The sequence below is a fragment of the Ochotona curzoniae genome, unplaced genomic scaffold (assembly GCF_017591425.1).
Source record: "Ochotona curzoniae isolate NIBS_2020 unplaced genomic scaffold, NIBS_Ocur_1.0 scaffold_3223, whole genome shotgun sequence".
NCBI lineage: Eukaryota > Metazoa > Chordata > Mammalia > Lagomorpha > Ochotonidae > Ochotona > Ochotona curzoniae.
Window position 1 is genome coordinate 1,725,487 of NW_024467108.1, and position 21,818 is coordinate 1,747,304.

The 21,818-nt window shown below is 39.2% G+C and overlaps 1 protein-coding gene across 1 annotated transcript in view; it reads right to left on the minus strand.

Moving 5' to 3' along the window:
- Positions 1 to 1,075: 1,075 nt before the first annotated feature.
- The window catches only part of RRM1 (ribonucleotide reductase catalytic subunit M1), a 28,838-nt gene continuing 8,095 nt past the window's right edge, over positions 1,076 to 21,818 (minus strand). The window contains exons 4-19 of the mRNA XM_040964086.1: positions 21,132 to 21,232; positions 20,189 to 20,248; positions 19,398 to 19,437; positions 18,982 to 19,144; positions 17,505 to 17,646; positions 15,613 to 15,696; positions 14,144 to 14,305; positions 13,742 to 13,821; positions 12,975 to 13,176; positions 9,667 to 9,816; positions 9,286 to 9,507; positions 7,671 to 7,747; positions 5,274 to 5,409; positions 3,931 to 4,026; positions 2,700 to 2,888; positions 1,076 to 1,677 (exon numbers count right to left, since the gene is read on the minus strand). Of these exons, the coding sequence (XP_040820020.1) occupies positions 1,489 to 1,677; positions 2,700 to 2,888; positions 3,931 to 4,026; positions 5,274 to 5,409; positions 7,671 to 7,747; positions 9,286 to 9,507; positions 9,667 to 9,816; positions 12,975 to 13,176; positions 13,742 to 13,821; positions 14,144 to 14,305; positions 15,613 to 15,696; positions 17,505 to 17,646; positions 18,982 to 19,144; positions 19,398 to 19,437; positions 20,189 to 20,248; positions 21,132 to 21,232 (2,093 nt within the window). The 3' untranslated portion in view covers positions 1,076 to 1,488. The remainder of the gene's footprint in view (positions 1,678 to 2,699; positions 2,889 to 3,930; positions 4,027 to 5,273; positions 5,410 to 7,670; positions 7,748 to 9,285; positions 9,508 to 9,666; positions 9,817 to 12,974; positions 13,177 to 13,741; positions 13,822 to 14,143; positions 14,306 to 15,612; positions 15,697 to 17,504; positions 17,647 to 18,981; positions 19,145 to 19,397; positions 19,438 to 20,188; positions 20,249 to 21,131; positions 21,233 to 21,818) is intronic.

Here is a 21,818-nt window from a genome sequence, read left to right on the forward strand (position 1 = left end):
TTTCTATTGTTGAATTCCTTTAGTTCCTCACATATTCTTGATATGAATCCTTAATCAGATGCACAGGTTACATATATGTGTCTGTCAGGTGTCTTCTCAATTTTTCCTGTATAGACGTTTGTTTTTTGCTTTTATCGTCTGCTTTTGGGGGGTCTTCCCCAACCTCCATCAAATATATGTATCATTGATGCCAATGTCTTTTAAGTATTCCCCTTGCTGTCATCTAGTAGTTCAGTTTCAGGTCTTACATTCAGATCTCTGATCCATTTTCTATGGGGTAAGAGGGAGGGGTCTTGCTTTACATCTTTTAATGTGTGGAAATCCCATTTCCCAGTAACTTTTAATGAAGACTGCTCCTTCCTAGACCAGGTTTTGGCACTTTTGTCAAAGACATGTTGGCTTGTAGATGTGTGGACTTAATTCTAGGGTGTCCATTCTGTTTCATTGTTCTGTATACCTGTTTCTATCCTATTTTGGCTATAATAACTACACAGTTAAGAAATCTGGTTATTGTGATGCTTCCAGTTTTGCACTTTTTTTGGTACTCGAGGTCCTTCATGTTCTATATGAATTTTAGGATATGTTGCTCAAGTTGTTAATAATGTCATTACTATCTGGGTGGGAAATACCATCAATCTATAAATCATTTTGGTTAATATGCAAGTTTTAATGAGGTCTTTCACATCCCTGTTTAAACTTACCGAAGGTAGTTTTTGTGAAGTAGCTCTCAGTTTTTTCTCAGCAACTTAGTTGCTGCCATATAAAAATGCTGATTTTGTGTGTATCTATATTCTGTAAACTTTACGGAACTTATCAATTCTAATGGCGCCTTGGTGAAATTTTTTTAGTTCCTCCACAGACAATCTGACTCCTCCTTTCCTATCTATAGGCCTTTTACTTCCTTCTCTTGTCTTTTACTTCCTTCTTTTGCTCTGGTTAAAACTTCCATTAGTTTTCAAAAGCAATAAAAACAGATACGTTTTAAAAACTCCTCCTGGACCATCAAAAAATTAGTTTTTCTCCATATCTGCCCTATGTAAGAAAATAAATGACAAAATTAACCTCACACAGTCACTTAGAAATGTTTATCTTTATTTCAGTAAGCCCTAGGGACCTTACACAGATAAAAGTCTTATCAGTGCCTCTCATTCAGTTTTGCTTCTAAGGATTCACCAAAGTTGCAAAATTAAGTCTCGTTTACCAAAATAGAATTCATCAGAAAAGGGGTGATGAGACTTTACGTATTCATTCCCTATTTGCAAGATGACTTCTTTTGCATTCCTAAAACTCTACTTTGATTCCCATGCCAATTTTTTTTTCCAAATCATTACCTTCATGCTATGTAGAAACAGTACTTTATCAATTATTGCTTTTGCTGCAATAAGGTTTAGCTAAGCCTTACCTCCTCAAACAAACCTATCATGCCTATTTATCCTGAAGAAGTAGTTTGGCTATCAAAGACACACTGGTCTTTTCTCGTGTCTTTTCTCAGGAGCCACACATCAGACACTCATCTCTATTCTCCAAAGAGCACACCATAGCTGCTGTGTTCCTTTCCTTCTCTTCTTCCTCTTTTGATGCCTTCTCCTTATCTTTCAGTTTCTCTTTATTTAGTGTGAACTGGATTGGATTAGCTGCTGGTCTTGTCCTTAAATAATACATTCCAGTCTTCAAACCCTACAAGCAAAGTAAACACAAACATCACGAGATTTGTGAAGGCACTACATTCTCATAAACCGGGTCAAATTGTTTTCAATGTGTGCAATTCTAGCTCCACCAGGAAATAGGATCAAAAATGCTTGGAGTTGGACATCTACAATCTGTTCTTTTCACTCCCAAAATATCCTTATCTCTTTAGAAATGTCAAGTATGTTGCTTTTGTCTTTATGTGTATAACTCCAAGTTTGTCAAGACTGTTGCTGTAAAGTCTGACTTAAATTATAACTGACTCAGAGGCTTAGACTGTGTCTCTGTGTAATGGTCCATGAGTATTTCCTGGATGAAAATGATCAGGTTAAAGAGCTTGTCCTTTACACGGCAGATGCTGAGGAAGAGTGAGTTGATTTCATTTTAGGGATGGCTGTATTGCAGAAGACAGCCTGAAGCAGAGACACTATAGCAAAAAAATCAGCTAGAAATTGTTGATGATAGGATAGTAAGAAAATTCTCAAAAACCAGTACAAAGGAACAACCAGCAGTAAGTAACAGCATGGAGAGAAAAGAAAGAATCATAAATAACCCGCATTTTTAAACCGAGGAATGAAATAATTCTAAAAGGAGCTTAATCTAATTAAAAATCATGGGTGAGGGCCCGGCGCAATGGCGCAAGTGGTTAAAGGTCCTCGCCTTGCATGCCCGGGATCCCATATGGGCGCCGGTTCTAATCCCGGCAGCCCCGCTTCCCTTCCAGCTCCCTGCCTGTGGCCTGGGAAAGCAGTCGAGGATGGCCCAAAGCTTTGGGAACCTGCACCCGCGTGGGAGACCTGGAAGAGGCTCCTGGCTTCGGATCGGCATAGTATCGACCCGTTGCGCTCACTTGGGGAGTGAATAATCGGACGGAAGATCTTCCTCTCTGTCTCTCCTCTCTGTACATCTGCCTTTCCAATAAAAAAATAATAAAATAAATCTTTAAAAAAAAAAAAAATCATGGGTGAGTTTTAGCACATTGGGTTTTAAGTGGAAGAACTTCCTCTACAAACCTGTTTCCAGCCGTAGAAGTGCATACTAGTGAGTTTGCCATAGTTGGGTTCAGCAATATGGATGTTCAAAGATTGGCTTTGATCAATGAAGGCACCCCTCTCGGCTGCCATCTTGAGTACAGTTTTCTGAGAGATTTCCCACACAGTCTTATAAAGTTGTTTCAGGTCATCAGGGATTTCTGGTATGCTCTGAAGAAAGGAAATCAAATATTTACTCTACTCCACTTAAGGAAAACAGTATGATTAGCAGAATGACACAAGGGTCCAGCCAGTCTGCCAAATCTGATCTTGCCATACATGATCCTTGCCAAGTTTGCCAATAAAAGACCAACTAAATCCTATCTAAGCAGTCAGATATCAATCTGGTGGTAGTCACTTATGTATCCCTCTCTGACTGACTCATGGCCAAAACACTCGCTCTTCTAGATGCACTTAAGGGTGGGGGGAAAAGTAAGAGCTAAGCAGCAATAAACCATCCTGGAGTTCTACAGAATACACAAATATTTAGGACCGTAACTCCCATGGACATTATCAAGGGAAGAAATAAGACACTTAAAAATCCAGGTTGGCCTCAATAAACTCTACTTGGAGCACAAATTCGTTCTCCTAAGTCATGGGTTAGTTTGCATTTATAAAACACACAGACTAGATAATGCAACATTTTTGTCACCAAATACAGAAATGTTACAGGACTCTTTATTTATGTCGCCAGATACAACAGCATTTAGCCGAAGTCCTCTAACTACAAAAGAACACTTCTTCATTCTCAGCTTCATTTGATTATTAAATAATATTCATGATTCTGTCTTTTGGAGTATCAGGCCTCTAATTAACTGTTTAAACATGTCTCCACCATGTTTAATTAAGTCTGACTCTCTAATTTCAGACTTTGTATCAGTGATCCCCAAATTCTGATGCATTTTTAATCACTTCAAAAAACTTCAAAACATACTGGTAAATGTCTCGTTCCCATTCCCAGACTTTCTTAGGTGGCAATGAGTGCCAGGATTTTCAAAGTTCCCCAGTAACCCAGACCTGTTGGGAACCCCAGCTTAACATTCTTACACAAGAACTCTCTAATGAGATGCAGAATCCTAGCACAACACTGCAGAGGTGAACAGAGCCACATGAGTCACAGCCTATAAATCCACAGTAAACAGCCATGTTTCCCTTCCACTTTCTGGGCTAAAGCAGGAGGTATCCCAATGTCCAACTCAGCTCCTTGCCATACCTGGATGGAGCCATTGCACGCAATAATCTGGTTTTTCATCTCTTCATTCCACAAGCCCCGCTCAGTAAGATCTTTCAGTAAATGAGGATTTACAATCTAAATGGAAAAGCAAGAAAGATGTAAAGTAATAAATAACAATGGCCAGACCCACAGAGAAACACAGCTCTGGAACGTTACATAAATAAGATCAATGAAGAACTAGTTAGCATTAGGTTGCTTTGTAAATTCTGTTTTTTTGGTAAATTATGCTTTTTAAATAAATTCAAAGTATCTCACAAATATATGAAAAATATATTTAATATCTTAATATCTGTTATAGATATTAATACTAAAGCATTACATCATGCACCTTGGATATATGCAATTCTTGTCAATAAAGCTATAAGAAATTGAATTACAGTAAGAAATGGTATTTGCAAAAAGCGCAAAGAACTGATGTTGCCTAAATTGAGTAAATCTATATGGAACAATCCTTTATTTTTATCTAAATGAAGGTACAATGACTGCTTATGTTAAAAGAAAAAATTTGGAGGGTGGGAGTTCAGCCTCACGGTTCAGATGCTGGTTAAGGACCAGCATCCCACACTGGAGTTCAGTACCCTACTATGGATCCCAGCTCCAGCTTCCAGTTCAGGCAGGCTCGGAGAAAAACAGTGTCAGAGACCTGGACTGAGTTCCTGGCTTCTGCTAAAGACAGTCTAGTCCAGGCATTCGGGACCACCTGTGGCTCCCAGCCTTCCTGGAACTAGCCCAGAAGCTGGGACTGAACCCCTGGGCCATGGCGGTAGGGGCCCAGGAGTGCCCACTGTGCAGGCACTGGGGAGGGGGCAGGAGCAGCGGGAATAGGCCTTTCCCTGGGGGTCCCAGGCCGCCGACGTGGCCACCCCCTCAGTCTGATGCCTGTGGCACTGGGGTGGAAGATGCGGGTGTTGGGGCTCCTGGGGCTCCTGGGGCTCCTTGCTTTGGTCCTGGGGAGGCTGGCACGGCCCCTACTCCAGAGTTGTGGGTCATGCAGGCAGACAGACAGCACTTTCTCCCGATCTACCTCAGTCAGTCTAAGAACCACTATCTTTCAATGAAATCATTATAATTATATAATAGTTAAATAACGCATAACTGCAATATCAACAAGGCATTCCATATTGAAGACCCAATCACTCTTTCAACAGACATTTATCAAATGCCTGTTACATGCTGAAATAACAGAATGACATTATGATAGCTCTCTTTATCAAGGCTTGATCTCCCAAGTTAAAAAAAGGGACATACTAAGTAGGAGTGAGCATGTACTCCCCTTAAGCTTGGGAAAGATCCTCCTATCAGTCTGGCTGTAAACTCCTCACCTGAAATTCTCCTGACAAGACTCTGCGAGTATAGATGTTGCTGGTGTAAGGTTCAATCGACTCATTGTTCCCCAGGATCTGAGCAGTGGAAGCAGTAGGCATCGGAGCAATAAGCAAACTGTTTCTGATACCATACCTAAGGAGAAGGAGATTATTAGATTCTTGTCCTAAAGCTATCATCAGCCAGGAACGCAGTTACTTTAAGTCACTGGGAATAACATCATATACATATACACTCTTTTAATTTTTCCATTGACTTCTGAAATAAATCCTAACATGATGCAATCCCACAGTATGAATGCGACAGTTCATCCATTTATTATTATTTTGTCTTAAATGCCTGACTCCCTCAAAGAATTAGCAATATGTTTACTGCTGACAATCCGAGCCACATCACAGCTTATAGTGCATACACTGTAGCACCTAGATTCACAACATGCAGCACACCGTTTTGCCCAGAAAAACACTTGAGATCATTGCTGCAGAGTTCTTGCCTTCCCAGGGTATACCAGTTCAATCCTCGCTTTTCCAAGTTTCTCTACAGATCACCACAAGTAGGCTTCTTCAGGAAAGGTAATGACATGAAAGTAATTACCACCAGATGGACAGCACTACACTTCTCCACTACATGATGAAAAGAAAAAAATAATGCTCAAAGTATGAGGGTACTTCAAAAAAGTTTACACATGAGACTAGCATTGTGGCACAGAAGCTAAAGCTGCTGCCTGCTAGACCATTAATCCAAACGCAGTACTGGTAAGAGGCCCAGCTGTTCCATTTCCCATTCAGCTCTCTGCTAATGTGCCTGGGAAAGCAGTGCAGGATGACCTAAGTGTTTGGGCCCCTGCACACGCACGAGACCTGTAAGAAGCTCCTGGCTCCTGGTTTCATTTTGGCCCAGCCCTGGCTGTTGCAGCCGTTGGGGGAGTGAACCAAAAGATGGAAGATCTCTCTATGTCTCTCTGTTACCTTTGTCACTCTGCCTCTGAAATAAGTAAACTTTACCCAAAAAGGGCCCAGTGCAGTAGCCTAGTGGCCTTGCATGCACCAGGAGCCCATATGGGTGTTAGTTCATATTCCAGCTGCTCTACTTCCATCCAGCTTCCTACTTGTAGCCTGGGAAAGCAATAGACAACAGCCCAAAGCCATAGGACCCTGCACCTGCTCCTGGCTTCAGATGGGCTCAGTTCTGGCCACTGCAGTCGCTTGGAGAATGAACCAGCAGATGGAAGATCTTTCTCTCTGAGACTGAGTCTCCAAACAAAAAGTTTATTAAAGTCCACACTATGGAGTCCAGCATGACAGCCTAGTGGCTAAAGTCCTTACCTTTCATGCACCAGGATCCCATACAGACACTGGTTCATATCCTGGCTGCTCCTGTTCCCTTCCAGCTGTCTGCCTAGGAACTGCATCCACATGGGAGACCCACAAGAAGCTCCTGGCTCCTGGCTTCAGATCAGCTCAGCTCCGGCCATTGTGGCCACTTGGGGAGTGAACCAGCAGATAGAAGATCTTTGTCTCTGTGTCTGCTTCTCTCTGTAAATCTAACTTTCCAATAAAAATATATAAATCTTTAAAAAAAAATTAAAAGTCTATACTATGAAAAAAACTACACATAAATTTCTAATTTTTTCGCACCAAAATAAATTAATCTTCTAATTTTTATGAGGGTAGTTCAAAAAGTATGTGGATGACAATTTACATTATTATATATATTCCTGACTTCTTTTATTGAAGTACTCAGAAGAAGGCTAACATCTTTTGATTCTATTCAGTACCAAGAGGAGTATCTAACAAAGCACGTACCGTGTACTACACAGAAATTTTCACCACTGCTCCAGGCTCATTCCTCAAAGCTCAGCCTAAGAGACATGTTCTAGAAATCTCTAACCAGAGAGGCAATGAGGACAAGTGTCACACACAAGTACTCGCTCCTTAGCTGAAAAAGCCTACAAACACCTAATTTCTAATTTTTCTCTCATTCAAAATTAAAGCAATATCCTTCCAAAGCTCCTCCAAATTCCCTAAATTACTCCTATTACAACTCAAATAAGGTCCTGCAGAAGGCAAATGGGGTTAGGAAATAAAAAAATTAAGAAAACAATTCCATTTTGGAAAAATTAAAGCTTAGGGAGAAAAAGTATCTAATCTAGAAGTTAAACCCTAAAACAAGATCAGTTGATAATAATAATATATACCATGTAATGAGATAATTTCAACAGAAAGCAATTTGCAGTTGCCATACATCATCTTACAAAGTATTTTTCTAAAAATAGCTCTGTGAGGTGGGTCATTTTAGTCCATTTGAGAGAGAAGAGGATAAAATGACAAGCATAACATCTGAAGGGCAGAGAACTCAAACAAGCTTGTTTTTAAAGCTACTTTATATCTACTTACTTTGCAATCTTCTCCTTAAGAAGTTTCCAGTCCCAAAGGTCTGTGGGAGTAACATTCCACATATCATACTGAAGAATCTAAGAAACAAAACGCCAAAGTGTATGACATCACTGGGATAATTTAAAACTAGAATTAAACAAAAGATCAACTGCCATGTTCTCAAGCTCCACGATGGTTTCTGCTAGTCAATTTAGGTGAGGAACACATCTGCCATGTAGTCACACTGTTCAGAAACAGGCTAAGAAAACCAGCTAAAGCTTCCTCTTCCCCTCACGCCTGGAGGGACCCTCTGAGACCCACATCATAGCTAAAAACCAGCAAATCCTACCATTCATGAACACGTTGCTAAGATACATTCTCTTTAACAGTAACAGTGCTGCTCTGACCTTATCTTTCTTCATTGCCAATCAACTCAGCTGAAAGAACCTATTTTCAAACAACCACACACTATGTTTCTGCTGAATGTCAAAGCTAAATGAACATCTTTTATGTCACCGGGAATCGCACTGACATTACCAATCATAAAGGTGGAAGGCAGAGTTCTAGCAAAGCTCTCCAGCTTCAAGCCCTCTGGTACACCTGCCATGGATAACCAACTCCCTCTGTTTGCGGGCAGATCACATCTGGGGATATGATGGGTATCACTCCCAGCATCACAGAACAGGGGACGGCTTTCTGCGACATGCAGTTAAGTTTGCAATAATACAGGGTGGTCCTGACTTAATAAAAGCACTAAGAATGATCCTTTTTGAAATGAGAGAATTGTATGGAGCCAAAGTGATGGCTCAACTGGCTAATTCTCTGCCTTCAAGTACTAGCATCTCATATGGGCAGTGTTTTGTGTCCCAGCTGCTGGTGGAACAAATTACCATACATTTTGGAGCTTAAAATAAGAAAACATGGGGACTGGTGTTGTGGTGTAGCAGGTAATGCCATTGCGTGCAACATCACCACCCTACTTCCAGTCTAGCTCCCTGACAAAGGCCCGGAAAAGCAGTAGAATAATGGTCCAAGTGGTTGGGCTCTCTCGATCCATGCAGTAGATCTGGATGCAGCTCCTCTCTCCTGGCTTTGGTCTGGTCCAGCTCTGGCCACTGCAGTCATCTGGACAGTGAACCAGCGGAGAGTGGACAAAGAGAGAGACAAGAAGAGTTTCTATATGTGGGTCACTGACTACCTATCTGTTAACTTTCAAATGAATAAATAAATCTTAGCTCAAAACCATGTGGGGGATGTGGCAAAACTGTACTTCGTGTAGAGGAACTAGAGAAAGTTCTGCTCCTTGCCTCATCTAGCTTCCATTGGCATTCAGCATCCCGGGGCTAGTGTCAACAGATTTAAAGAACTGATGTTAGATTTCTCCAACTTCTCCCTCCAGTGTCATGTTGCTTCTTTTATATGTGTGTCTCTCTTGTAGGTTAACTGTCAGCAGACTAAGAACTCACTTGGATAATCCAGGACGATCTCTTCCTCTCCAAACCCTTAGTCTTTTTTGAACCAGATTAGTGACATTCCCAGGTTACAAGGATTAGGATGTGGATATATCCTTTGGGGAGCCAACATCCAATCACTATGGCAATTCACAAGTAAAAATAAGGTTGGTCCATATACTTACTCCTTTGCTTACTGGACAGCCCTCATAGGTTTCATATGGGCCGTGCTCCTTCGCCAGGTCACAGCTAGCTTCCAAAGCTCCATAATAAATAGTTTCAAAAATCTGCTTATTCAGTAACTGTGCCTCTGGACTCTCAAAAGGATATCTCATCAGAATAAAAGCATCCGCCAGACCTTGTACCCCAATTCCAATGGGACGATGGCGTTTATTTGATAGGCAGGCCTTAGTATCAATAGATTAAAAGAAAAAAATTTTTTTTGTTAGATTCTAGAACAGAAAAAGCAGCATTCTGCACTGAAAATATCTGCAGACCAGGTACATTTCTTCCATCTTGGATTTTAATCATTAATAACCCCCCCCTCCAAAAAGAACCATTCATACCTCTGGGACAGGGTAGTAATTTATGTCAATAATTTTATTCAAATTTCGGACAATAACTTTAGTAACTTCAGCCAGCTTCTTAAAATCATATGTGTGCTCTGACGTGACGTACATGTTCAGGGCCAGGGATGCCAAGTTACAAACTGCAACCTGGATGGAACGCAAAGAGAAAAGGTCAGGAATCACCAGGTTTGATTTCTCCTCGTGTCAGAGAAAACACCGTGGAAGACTCTAACACCCTCAGACAATAACATTTTTTAATATTTATCTCTGACTTTTCCCTCTTTATCCTTTGTCAGTCCGTTTTTGAATCCCACTGATCCGTCTCTTCAAGCCCCAGTTGCTCATGCGAGTCACAGGATGCATCAACAAAACCAGTCAGATGCAAGTGCTGCATCCCATGGCACATGCATCGCTCCATCAGCAGACACCACACTGGGCTGTACCTGGATTCTATGATCTACATGTTAGTTTTCTAGAGAATTCTACTGGCCAGGACAGCGCCCAAAAACTCTATCTACAGCTATTTAATTTAAATTAAATGTCTCAGTTGCACAAATCCTATTTGGACTATTAAACAGTCACAAAATACAGGACACTTTCAGAATCCCAGGAAGTTCTCCCAAGGTAGACACGTTTACTGAACCTCACTGATATTCTGACAGACTCTTCACAATAAAGAGCCCAAATTCGTGTATTTTGTGCAAAGTTCTTCAGCTGAACTCCCAACTACATTCCACAATATAGTGTTTCTTCAGGTAGTAATCATCCTATTTATCTTTACACTTTTAGTGCAACACTACATACAGTGAATAGTTGGTAATATCTAAGTTAATATAATTTTTTCCATATTGATTATGACAGTCCTAATTCAAAGTCATAATTCCTGTTGCAGGCTACTAGAATTATCTCCTCACTGGATTCTCGATTGCCCTTCACATCTACTCCATTCTGAAATCTCTCTCCCCTTTTTGAAAAGATAGAGAGCTTCAAGGGACCAGCATCATGGTATAGCAGACAAAGCCACTGGCTGTGACGCCAACATTCCATTATAGGCCCCAGCTGGTGTTCCAGTTACTCCACTTCCAGTCAGATCCCTGCTAACAGCCTAGGAAAAGTAGCAGAAGACGGCCCAAATGTCTGGGCCCCTGGTACCCACTAGGGAAGCCTGGCTGAAGTTTCTAGTTCCTGGTTTTGGCCTGGTCATTGTAACCATCTGTCTCTCCCACTCTCTGTAACTTTGAATATACATACCTTCAAGGGGTGGGGAGGGATTTGGTGTTTGGATCAATGTTTAAGACATTGGCTGAGATGCCTATATCCCATACTCAAAGTGCCTTGAGTTTGCTGTCTGCTTTCAGCTCCTGACTTAGTCTAGCTTCTTGCTAATGCAGACTCCAAGAAGCAGTAGGGAAAGCTCAACTAATTGGATCTCTACCGCTCACATGGCTCTGCCCTGACCATTACGGACATTTAGGGAATACAGCAGAAGATGTGAGTTCTGTGTCTCTCTCTCAAATAAATAGATAAATAAATAAATAAATAAATGTAAAAATGTATCTTTAAACACATAAATCTGATAAATGCTAGGAGGAAAATAAGGCAAGCAGACAACAGTATTGAGGGTAAGGATGGAGGCGATGACATTTTTAAATGGATTTGTCAAAAAAGACCTCACTAAGAATGTGATATAAACAAAGGACTGAAAGGTTAGAAAGCAAGCCATGTATATCCGGGAAAGAGCAGCTGAACCCCAAGGTGAAGAGCAAAAATCCTAGAGCAAGAGTATGCTTGACATGCTGGAGGAACACCAAGAAATCAGCAAGGGCTGAGACAGAGTGAGCAGGAGGAAAGCAGCTGATGAGGAGAGAGTCTCTGGACACGAAGGACCTGGCAGGGATCTTAACACGCTTGGATGGAAAGAGATAAAGTACTGACACACGTTACAACATAGGTTAGACTTTGGAAGCGTTAGAAGTGAAGAAGCCAGATACAAAAGATCACACAGCATAGGATTTGATTTCTGGGAAGTATCCACACAGCAAATCCAGATAGAAAAGAGTGGCTGTTACGGCCTTGGCGCTGTGGGGAGCAGTTAGTGATGCACAGTGCGCACCGGGTTTCATTTTTTAGGGTGATGAAAACATCCTAGAATAACAGACTACGCATTTTTTAAAGGATTGATTTTATAGTATATAAACTATATCTCATTTTAAAAAAAGGACTCTACTTAGTTTGGCAGGCAAAAGAGGGATAGTTTTGTAGTCAGATAACAGGATGAGATTTTTGCTGACAAAGGGTCATTCTAGCCTCTGTAACATAAACTGTTTTGCATAATAGTTACTTGAATATATGTCATTTTTTTCTGGGTAAAGTATAAGCTTCCAAAGTGCAACAACTGAGGTATAGTCACTGATTTTACCAGAACACTTGGTACAGTGTTTTACACATAGTTGGTGATCAATACATTTTTAATTAAACTGCAACTTTATCAGTATATTCAATGCACTTTCCACTTATTTCTTGATGTTTCATTTGTAATTACTTTTAAAAGTCCTAGAACTGGAGATCTGCTTTCCTCTTTTACTATTTTACACCCCAGATCCAACCACTCTGCCATCCTACTACTGCAACAATCCCTTTAGGCCAGCCCCTCGCCTCTACTTACACCACGATAACTTTATCACGGAAAACAAGAACCACCTTTCATCTTAGCATTTTGATAGTTTCATGTCAGAAACCTGCAAGAGCCTCTGTGACATGTGTTACCTTCTATCTCCCTTCCTCCATTTCTATACCAAGCTTCAACCTATTTACATTACCAAAACAAACAACTTGACACGCCTAAAACCTAGCCTTCTCTTTCTGGTCTTTTATACATGCCATTCTTCCCGAATGGGGAGCTCTTTTCCTAAACCATAAAAATATATGCCCCATGTCTAGCCTTGACTTTGTGTTAGAAGCTTATCACACCATTCACAGCAGGGCTTCTCAAGGCGCTTACGCAGTTCAAACTGAATGAGCATTCCAACACATTTCTGTGTAGGTCCTAAGCCACCAGAACTGTTTATTGCTATTTTTCAAGTAAATATTGTTATAATGATGTATATTTAAAATAATAATAATAATACACTGACAGTCTTTTCTATTTGGCTTAGACTAACATATTTATAGCTATGGATCACGTGTCTTCTTAGCTCTTTGTTAAAAAAAAAAACACCTATGAAAACTCCATTTATTCATTAATGAAATGAATTGGAGGATTCACAAACAATAACTGCTACCCAGGAAGAAATTTTTCTACCTACCTCATCTTTGCTGGTATATTCCACGACTTCTGTGCACAGGTTGCTGCACTTGATGGTCCCAAGGTTCTGCTGGTTGCTCTTGCGGTTACAAGAATCTTTGTAGAGCATGTAGGGGGTGCCTGTCTCCGTCTGAGACTCGATGATAGCGTACCACAGCTGCTGGGCTTTCACGACTTTGCGGAAACGACCCTGCTTCTCATAACTGAAAAGCAAAGCTGATATTTTAATACTTATTCCCTAGGAAAAGTCCTTATTGCAGGCAATTTGAACAAACATGCTAAGATACAAAATTATGAAAATGTTTAGACCCGTTCCACTCTAATCCCACCAAATCAATACTATTTTCCATAACGAAAAGGAATAAAAACTAAAGTAGCCAAACCACTCAATACCGTGCTGATTTTAATTAACTGCCGATACATGTATTCTAACTGCACATGATTTCTATATTAATATAGAGTACAGCTTAAAAGTACTGTATAGCAAAGTAAAATAAGAGCTCTGCTAGTCTTCAACTTAGCTTTTGCAAGATCAATTTAAAAGCCCAAGTACCTATTTATTTACATGTTCCAAAGTTTTAAGAAAGAAAGCAGAGACCAATTTTGATAAGGAGTCAAAAGGCAAATTTAAAACTATTAAGACATTCTCACCTAGATACTTCTAAAAACTCCCAGAAAGGAGCTAAAGACTTACATACTTCCGACATTTATGCCCCAAATAAGACAGTCTGCAGTTAAAACATTATTACATCCACATTTTCCCCATACCTTTCATAGAGCTTCTCAAATTCCTCTCCCCAGACTTCATCCAGACCAGGACACTCATTTGGACACATCAAAGACCAGTCCTACAAAGGGAAATAAGAAACTTCAAATAACCCACCAAAGGAAAAACCATAACACACTAGAAACACTTAAGGGTAAGAAGGAGGATGGCTTTGCAGGCACTTCTGGAAATTTTCTATGCAAATAATCATTTTGGGCTTAGGTCCAACCATCTAGTTCTACCTGCTTGGACCTTTTCAACTTTAGATTAGACAGAATCTACTTTTCAGATCAGAATGCCTTCTGGGGCACTGACTGCCTTCCTGAGCATGACTTAAGATAACTGCACAAGAAAAACATCACATAAATCAAGCGGCTACTACCAGCAAGCACTTATTCTCTCACCTGATTAGTCTCCACTCGTTTCATGAAGAGATCTGGAATCCAAAGGGCAAAGAAAAGATCCCTTGCACGCTGTTCTTCCTTTCCTGTGTTCTTCTTTAAATCAAGGAACTCAAAGATATCTAAATGCCAAGGCTCCAGGTAAATAGCAAATGCTCCAGGACGCTAATGATAAAGAAATCGATCTTTTCAGAGTTGGAATGAAACAAAAAAATATTGTATCTTCAAAGCTCATTCAAACTGTCTTCTTTGATCTTCACTATAATTAATGAGCTAAGTAAAATACAACAAAAGTACTACACAAAGTCGTAACATTTTTGTTACAATTCTAGGAATAAAAACCAACTGGTATGGTATAAAGAAAATGTGAAACAAAAAGGATTAACAGCTTTGCCCAAAGTGGCACAGTGAACTATAACTGACCATCTACTCAGTTGTAGTTCATTTTACATCATGTAATACATACGTAAAGCCCAAAGAAATGGCCCTAATTTTGACAAGTTCTGCACTTATTAACGGCCAGCCAAAAATGGTGCTCAGTCTTGATAAAGTCTGATCAACCCTAATAAATTAACAGGTGATCAGTGTGCTTCATAAAATGCAGACTTTATTCACAGAAGACCCTGCTGGTAACAGCAGATAAACCCATTATCTTAACTTCACTATTCCTTCTATAAAAACAGAAAGTAAAGAGGGGTTTTGTTGTTTTGTTTTGGTTTTTGTTTTAAGAAAAACTTAGAGGGTCCAGCACAGTAGGCTATGGCTAAAGGGCTTATCCTGCATGTGCCAGAATCCGATATGGGTGCTGGTTCATGTCCCAGCAGCTCCGCTTCCCATCCAGCTCCCTACTTGTGGCCTGGGAAAGCAGTCAAGGATGACCCAAAGCATTGGGACCCTGTAACAGCATGGGAGACCCAGATTAGGTTCTCAGATTCGGATTGGCTCAGCTCTGGCCGTTGCAGCCACTTGGGGAGTAAATCAGAGGATGGGGGATATTTCTCTCTGCCTCTCCTCCTCTCTGTGAACCTGACTTTCCAATAAAAAATAAATAAATCTTAAAAAACAAAGAAAGAAAGAAAGAAAAAGGAAAACATGTAACATAACAGCCCTTTCTTAAAGTTAAGTATTAACATGATACCAGCTGGGAAATTCTTATAAGTAAACTGTCACATAAAAGAGATGATAGATCAGTAGCTGGCTGAAGCCATGGATGAACATATAGGGGAGGGAGAAAGGGTTAGGGAATGATGGAGTAATGAATACAAAGGCCATGAACAAATATTGGGGGTAATGAAAGTGTTCTACATTTTGATCGATGTGATTACAATGCAAGTGTATACATTTGTCAAATACATTTAACTTCTTTAAATTGATTCTAAATGTTAAAAAAAAAGGACTAATACCTAGAAACTACATAACTGAACCATCTTCTAAAATGTACATGACCTACACTTTTGATGAACAGAGCATACCTTGTTTCCACCTTGATCCACATATCGAGCTGTGTTGTTGTACACCCTCAGCATTGGTACAAGACCATTGGAATTGCCGTTTGTCTGAAAGAGAAACCAAGAATTAAAGCATCTGGAGGAAATGCAGAAGGGTTAGTAAGAATAATAACAAAACAGCCGGACAGTGAACATACCACTGTCTTCCATTAAAAAGGGTGCCCTGAGGCAAGCACAGAGTATAGTGTTTAAGGCACTTACATCTCATATTGAATTACCTAGGTTCCCTATCTGACTCTTTAGCTATCTGCTGATGTCCTGAAAGGTAACAATGATGGCTCAAGTAACTGGTTTCTTGCCATGTGCATGGCCAACCTACCTTGAGTTTCTGAGTCTGGACTGCCATAAGCTATGGGTCTAATTTCTATATGGAAATCCATAAAATTTTACCTGCTCTCCACCTCTACCTCTGCTGTCAAAACATAACGCCCATAAAAAAAATAAGGAAGCATTGCTTAGAGCCTTGCCTGGTGTCACAGCAGGTAAAGTAGCTGCCTGCAGTACCACCACTCCATATGGGTGACAGCTTGAGTTCCAGCTACTCCACTTCAAATCCAGCTCCCTGATAATGGCCTGGGAAAAGCAGTAGAACATGATTCAAGTACTTGGACCCCTGCACTCATGACATGAGACATGGAAGAGGGTCCTGGCTCCAGGCTTATGTATGGCTCACCCTCTGGCTACTACATTTAGGGAGTGAACAAGCAAATGGAAGATCTGTCTCTTCCTCTCTCTGCAACTCTGCCTTTCAAATAATTAAAAATAAATCTTAGGGCCCAGCACAGTAGCCTACTGGCTACTCTTCGCCTTGCATGCTCTAGGATCCCCCATGTGCGCCAATTCGTGTCCCAGCTGCTCCACTTCCCATCTAGCTCCCTGCTTGAGCTTAGGAAAGCTGGTGAGGATAGCCCAAAGTTTTGGGACCCTGCACCTGCATGGGAGATCAAGAAGAGGCTCCGGGATCCCAGCTTCAGATCAGCTCAAATTTGGCCATTGAGGCCACTTGGGGAGAGATCTTTGTCTCTCCATAAAATCTGCCTTTCCAATAAACATAAATAAACCCCTCCAAAAACTTACAAAAGTATCTTGCTAATAAAATATAATCACATATAGGAAGCTACTTCATGGCATTTACTAAAATGTAATGATTACAGGTCAAAAGAATCCAAAATCAAGTAGCTAAATTTAAACTATTTTCTTTGGGTAGAAAAGTAAAAATACTAAACTGCCTTTTTTTTTTTTACAAAGAAATTCAAAGCAATTTACAATGAGTAGGAATTAAGGGTTGAGTATTCTAATCCAAGAAGCTTGGGAACAGATGTGTTTCTGATTTCAGTTTTCAGATTTTTTAAACATTTGCATATATAACAAGATACCTTGAGGATGGGTCTCAAGTACAAATGAAATTCATTTGCTTTATATATGCTTTATACACACAGCCTCAAGTAATGTAATCTCAATCAATTAACCTCAAATGTAATCTCACACATTTTCAATATACCTGCATTTTAACTGTAACCTGTAACATTTAGTCAGGTGTGGGATTTTCTATTTTGCATAATGTTGGTATTTCAAAAGTTAGATTTTGGATTTTCAGATTGGGGATGTTCAATCTGTACTATTGTTAAAAATTCTGAAATATGAGCCAAAAAGGATTCTGTAGTTAATCTAATCTAATTTAAATGTCCATAAGACAAAGAAAAACAGAAAAGGCAAAATGACATTCCATATCACATACATGGGTAATCAAGAAAGACCCAGCTCTCCCAAACACTGGCATATGCCCTCTTCACCACAAGCCTGCTTGCTTCGGACCTGAATTTCTTATAAAAGCCATTCATTCAACAGAAGCTTACCCCAGCAATGTAGCTGCCAGTAGCCCGAATACAGCTCACAGCAACGCCAATTCCCCCCGCAGACTTGGAGATCAACGCACACTGCTTTAGAGTATCATAAATGCCTTCAATGCTATCATCTTTCATACTCAGAAGGAAACAACTGCAAGGGGAAAGCAAAGTTACAACTTGGGACAACCCAAGAAGCCAGGGCCAGAAAAGGATTCCAAACCCCTAAAACAGGAAATCAGACCAATGAACAATTTGAAGTTTATAATGTTTCTAAGTGGCTTTAGGAGAAGAAAAGCAGGCCTTTACTAGAATGGCACAATGGAACATTTCAGCAAATCATCTTGTTGCCTACCCTAGATATGAGGCCTGGGAAGGAGTCTTTTAGCTAAGTCCAAAATACTAGCTCACAATCTCACCATACTGCAAATGTGCCATTATTACTTGTCTTCTTAGTCAGACAAGGAAATTGAAACATTTCTGAAAAAAGAAAAATCTATCTGAAAGTCAAACAACTCTTTGAACTGTCCATCAAAATGTCAGCTCCCTAACAGTTCTTTTGAAAGATAGCCTCTTATTCACACTTGGATCTCATCCTGTTTCTCCCCTCAGGAATCGTACCATATTAATAATTCCTTCGCTGTCTTGAAGGGTCAATCACTCAAATGGATTCTAACGACTAATTTTTTTTTTTTCTATGAGGATACCATATGCTCAGAAAGAGACCAAAAATAACAGGACTAACTCTGTATTTGTCATCCACCTCAAAAAATAAAACACTACCGTTGCAGCCTAGAAGCAATTTCTTAGTATTTTCATCCATTTTAGGCTTGATATTTTATTTGTTCCACATTCAAAATTTTCCTAATTGCAAATTTATTGCTCTATAACTTATTTTTAACTCAATATTGCTCTAGAGATTAATCTTTTTTTTTAAATATACATCACATGTTACCAACAACTCTCTCAACTCAAAATTCATTACACTACTTGATTTAGCATTATTGTACAGACTTAAAAATTTTATCAAGCCTTGAAATGATCTGGTTGCAGATATTTATAATATATCTTAACATCTTAACATCTTAACATTGGAATATGACTCGAGGAAATGACTCAGAAAATGGTTCTAATATCCCTATGAGCTTTCATAATCTTAGACAAAAAGCAAAATGAGGTAACCAAACATACCAGCATGAAACACTTTCTAATGAAGGTATGAAGACATCTGTGAAAAACAGTCTCATAAGGGACGTGGTAGATCGTTGAGATTCATTTTTTGACACATGTAACCTTCATGTTTATTTTCATAACTGAAATGCATTCCACTGCACACCTACATCAACATCTGTCCATGTGCCTGTTGATACACATCTGGACTATTTCCAATTCATTTGCCACAACAACGTTGCTATGCAAATTACTGAACACCTTTAGGCACAAACCTAGGACCACAATTCCATTAAAAGCAATTACAGATGACACATACCTAGAAAGCTGTGGCCGGTTGGTGCCAGCATTGAAGAGAGTGGGAGAGGCGTGAGTAAACCACCTCTCAGAAAGGAGGTTATAGGTTTCAATTGCAGCATCAATGTCTTCTTTGTGAATCCCCACAGATACCCTCATCAACATATGTTGTGGTCTCTCAGCCACTAGAAACAAAACAGGCGTTTTCACATTACAGTACATGCCAGAAAAACTAGGTTGAAACATGCATTTGAATTAAAGCAAGGCCAACACCAAGAGAAAATCAGAAACGCTTAATACAATAAGCAGACCAACTATTTAAAAGCTAAATCTAAAATTCAAAAGAATACTTGGACTTTAAATAAGCTTAGCAGTTCAGCATTCTATGCTTAATAAAATCAATAGAAAACACAGCACACAAATGTCCTAATTTCTCACCTTTTCCATTGATCTTCAACAAATAGGACCTCTCCAATGTCTAGAAAAAAGGAAAGTAACAAAAATATTTCTAAAGTAGTTTTTAAAGATACAGTGAATATATCATTCACAATTAAGTGGTCTGTTTAAATCTTCTTAGTTTTAACACAATTTTAAATGAAAATGACCCATTTGCGCTTCCTAGATTTCAGTTGGAATATTAGTAATTCATAGTTTTGTTGTAGTAAAAACAATGTGAGAAAGTACCCAGAAAAGTCTAGTTCTGTACATACAACAGGCATCACATCATTATCAGAATGGCTAGCACTTACAACAGACAAGGCATTGATCTCAGCAGCACATATACTCATATAATCCTCAACAGAATTTGTTCTTGAAATTTTCTATTATCCCATTCTGAGGATGAAGAAACTGAAGCACAAAGATTCAGTGTTCATGTTCTAAGTCATTACACTATACTACCACAAAAAGATACTTAAAAACACTAATACAGTAGAAAAGAAACAGCTGTCACATAAACAGTAAAATAATATGAAACAACTTTTGGTCAATATCTATGTAACTCCTCAGGTAATCCAAAAGGCTGGAATGTTCAAAACTTACAAACGGATAAGATATCTTTGATTTAACTAAACCACCACTACCTCCCACCTTAGCTTCATTATATTCCCCAGGTATAATCCATGTCTAACAACTTACTGTCTTTTATAACTCTATCACCAAATATAAACAAGACACTGTGTTTCCTAATCTAAGGAGGAATCCCCACTTATTTGAAACCCATTATTTACCTTAAAGCCAAAGTAATTATAAGAGAAATCTCGGTCATAGATAATGGCAGAATTCAGGCGCTAATGGAATGAAAAAGAACCCACAATTAAAATAATTAGACTTAAAAAAATTTATTTTCACAAAATCTAGTATCTTTTAGCCCTTACTCCAGAACTAAAATTGACATAGGCTGCAAAAGATACAAATTACAAATAAAAGAAATAAAAGTTTTCCAAACTTTCACTATTATGGATATAGTACATTTGCTAGTTTAAAAAAAAGAGAGAGAGGAAAAATCAGTCACCCCAGCCACTGCGCCCATTCAGGGAGTAAGCTAGCAGATGGAAGACCTCTCTCTGTCTTTATCTCTCTCTGTAACTCTCTCTTCCAAAGTCTTTAAAACTCTAAAGGAGGAGCAAGCTAGCTGGACCTAATCATTTTTTTCCTCTGAGATGCATTAATGCGTCTGAACAAAACTGATAATTTTCAAGTTACTAAGCAGACATCTTTCAAAACCTCATCTGAACATCCACTCTGTAACTAGGTTTGGCTATGTTTATAAACACCTGCCATGCAAGCATATTTGCTACAGTAAAAAAATGGAAAACAAATATTAATTCACTAAAGGAATTCTTACAAGTATATAAAATGACTTAGCTATAAAAGCTTTGTAGCTGTCAGAATGTAGTAAATTAATACATGCTAATATAAAACAATCTTTAAAAACTATCAATGAGAAAAAAAATGGACAAGAAACTACCAATGAAAGATATATGTAACCACATGCAAACATACACAAATGTATGGAATCATTTTAAAATGATGAAGTTGCTTCTAGAGATCAGGACTAGGCAGAATTAGTTCTTACCTATAGCTTTTGTATTGTTAGATTTTTTAAATGAGCATGTTACTCACTGTAAAAAAAAATCTATTAAAAAGTTCTACCACAAAACTGTGACATACATCTTTATTGGCCAAAACAAGGTCCAGTGTTGACTTGGCCACCATGGGGGAGTGTTTGCCATTATGTGGATTTATGTAGTTGAATAGGTCTTCCATCACATCTACAAAATAATAACAACAAATTAAAATAACAAAACCACTTAGCAGGTAATTCAACTTTCAGGCAAAAGTTTAAATTGGTAGCTCTCAAACCGTTTTTTTCATTCCAACTCATCCCAATCTAGCATAGGAATATGTGCATGTTGAATATATAATGTTTCACTTAAGGAAGCAATTTCAGAGTTAGAGTGAGTTTAGCTTTTATAGCTTAAAAAAAATTACCAAGGATATGTGTTACAGTGCAGGAAGTGCTACTTCTTGTCATGCCAGTATCCCATATAGGAATGGCTGAGAAAGAGTCCTACTTCTGCTTCCAATCCAGCTTCCTGCCAGTGCACACCCAGGGAAGTCAGATGATGGCTCCGATGCTCAGTCCCCTATCATTTACATGAGACCTGCACGGACCTCTTGGCTTCTAGCTTTCTCCTGGCCCCAGCCTAGCTGTTGAGGATACCTGGGAGTAAACCAGTAGATGGGAGCTGTCTCTTTCTCTCTCTTTCAAGTAAATAAAACAAATACTAAAAAATAATTTTTTTGAAAAATATTTCCAGGTGATTCTGACATCCACCCTCACTGAAAATTATAGCA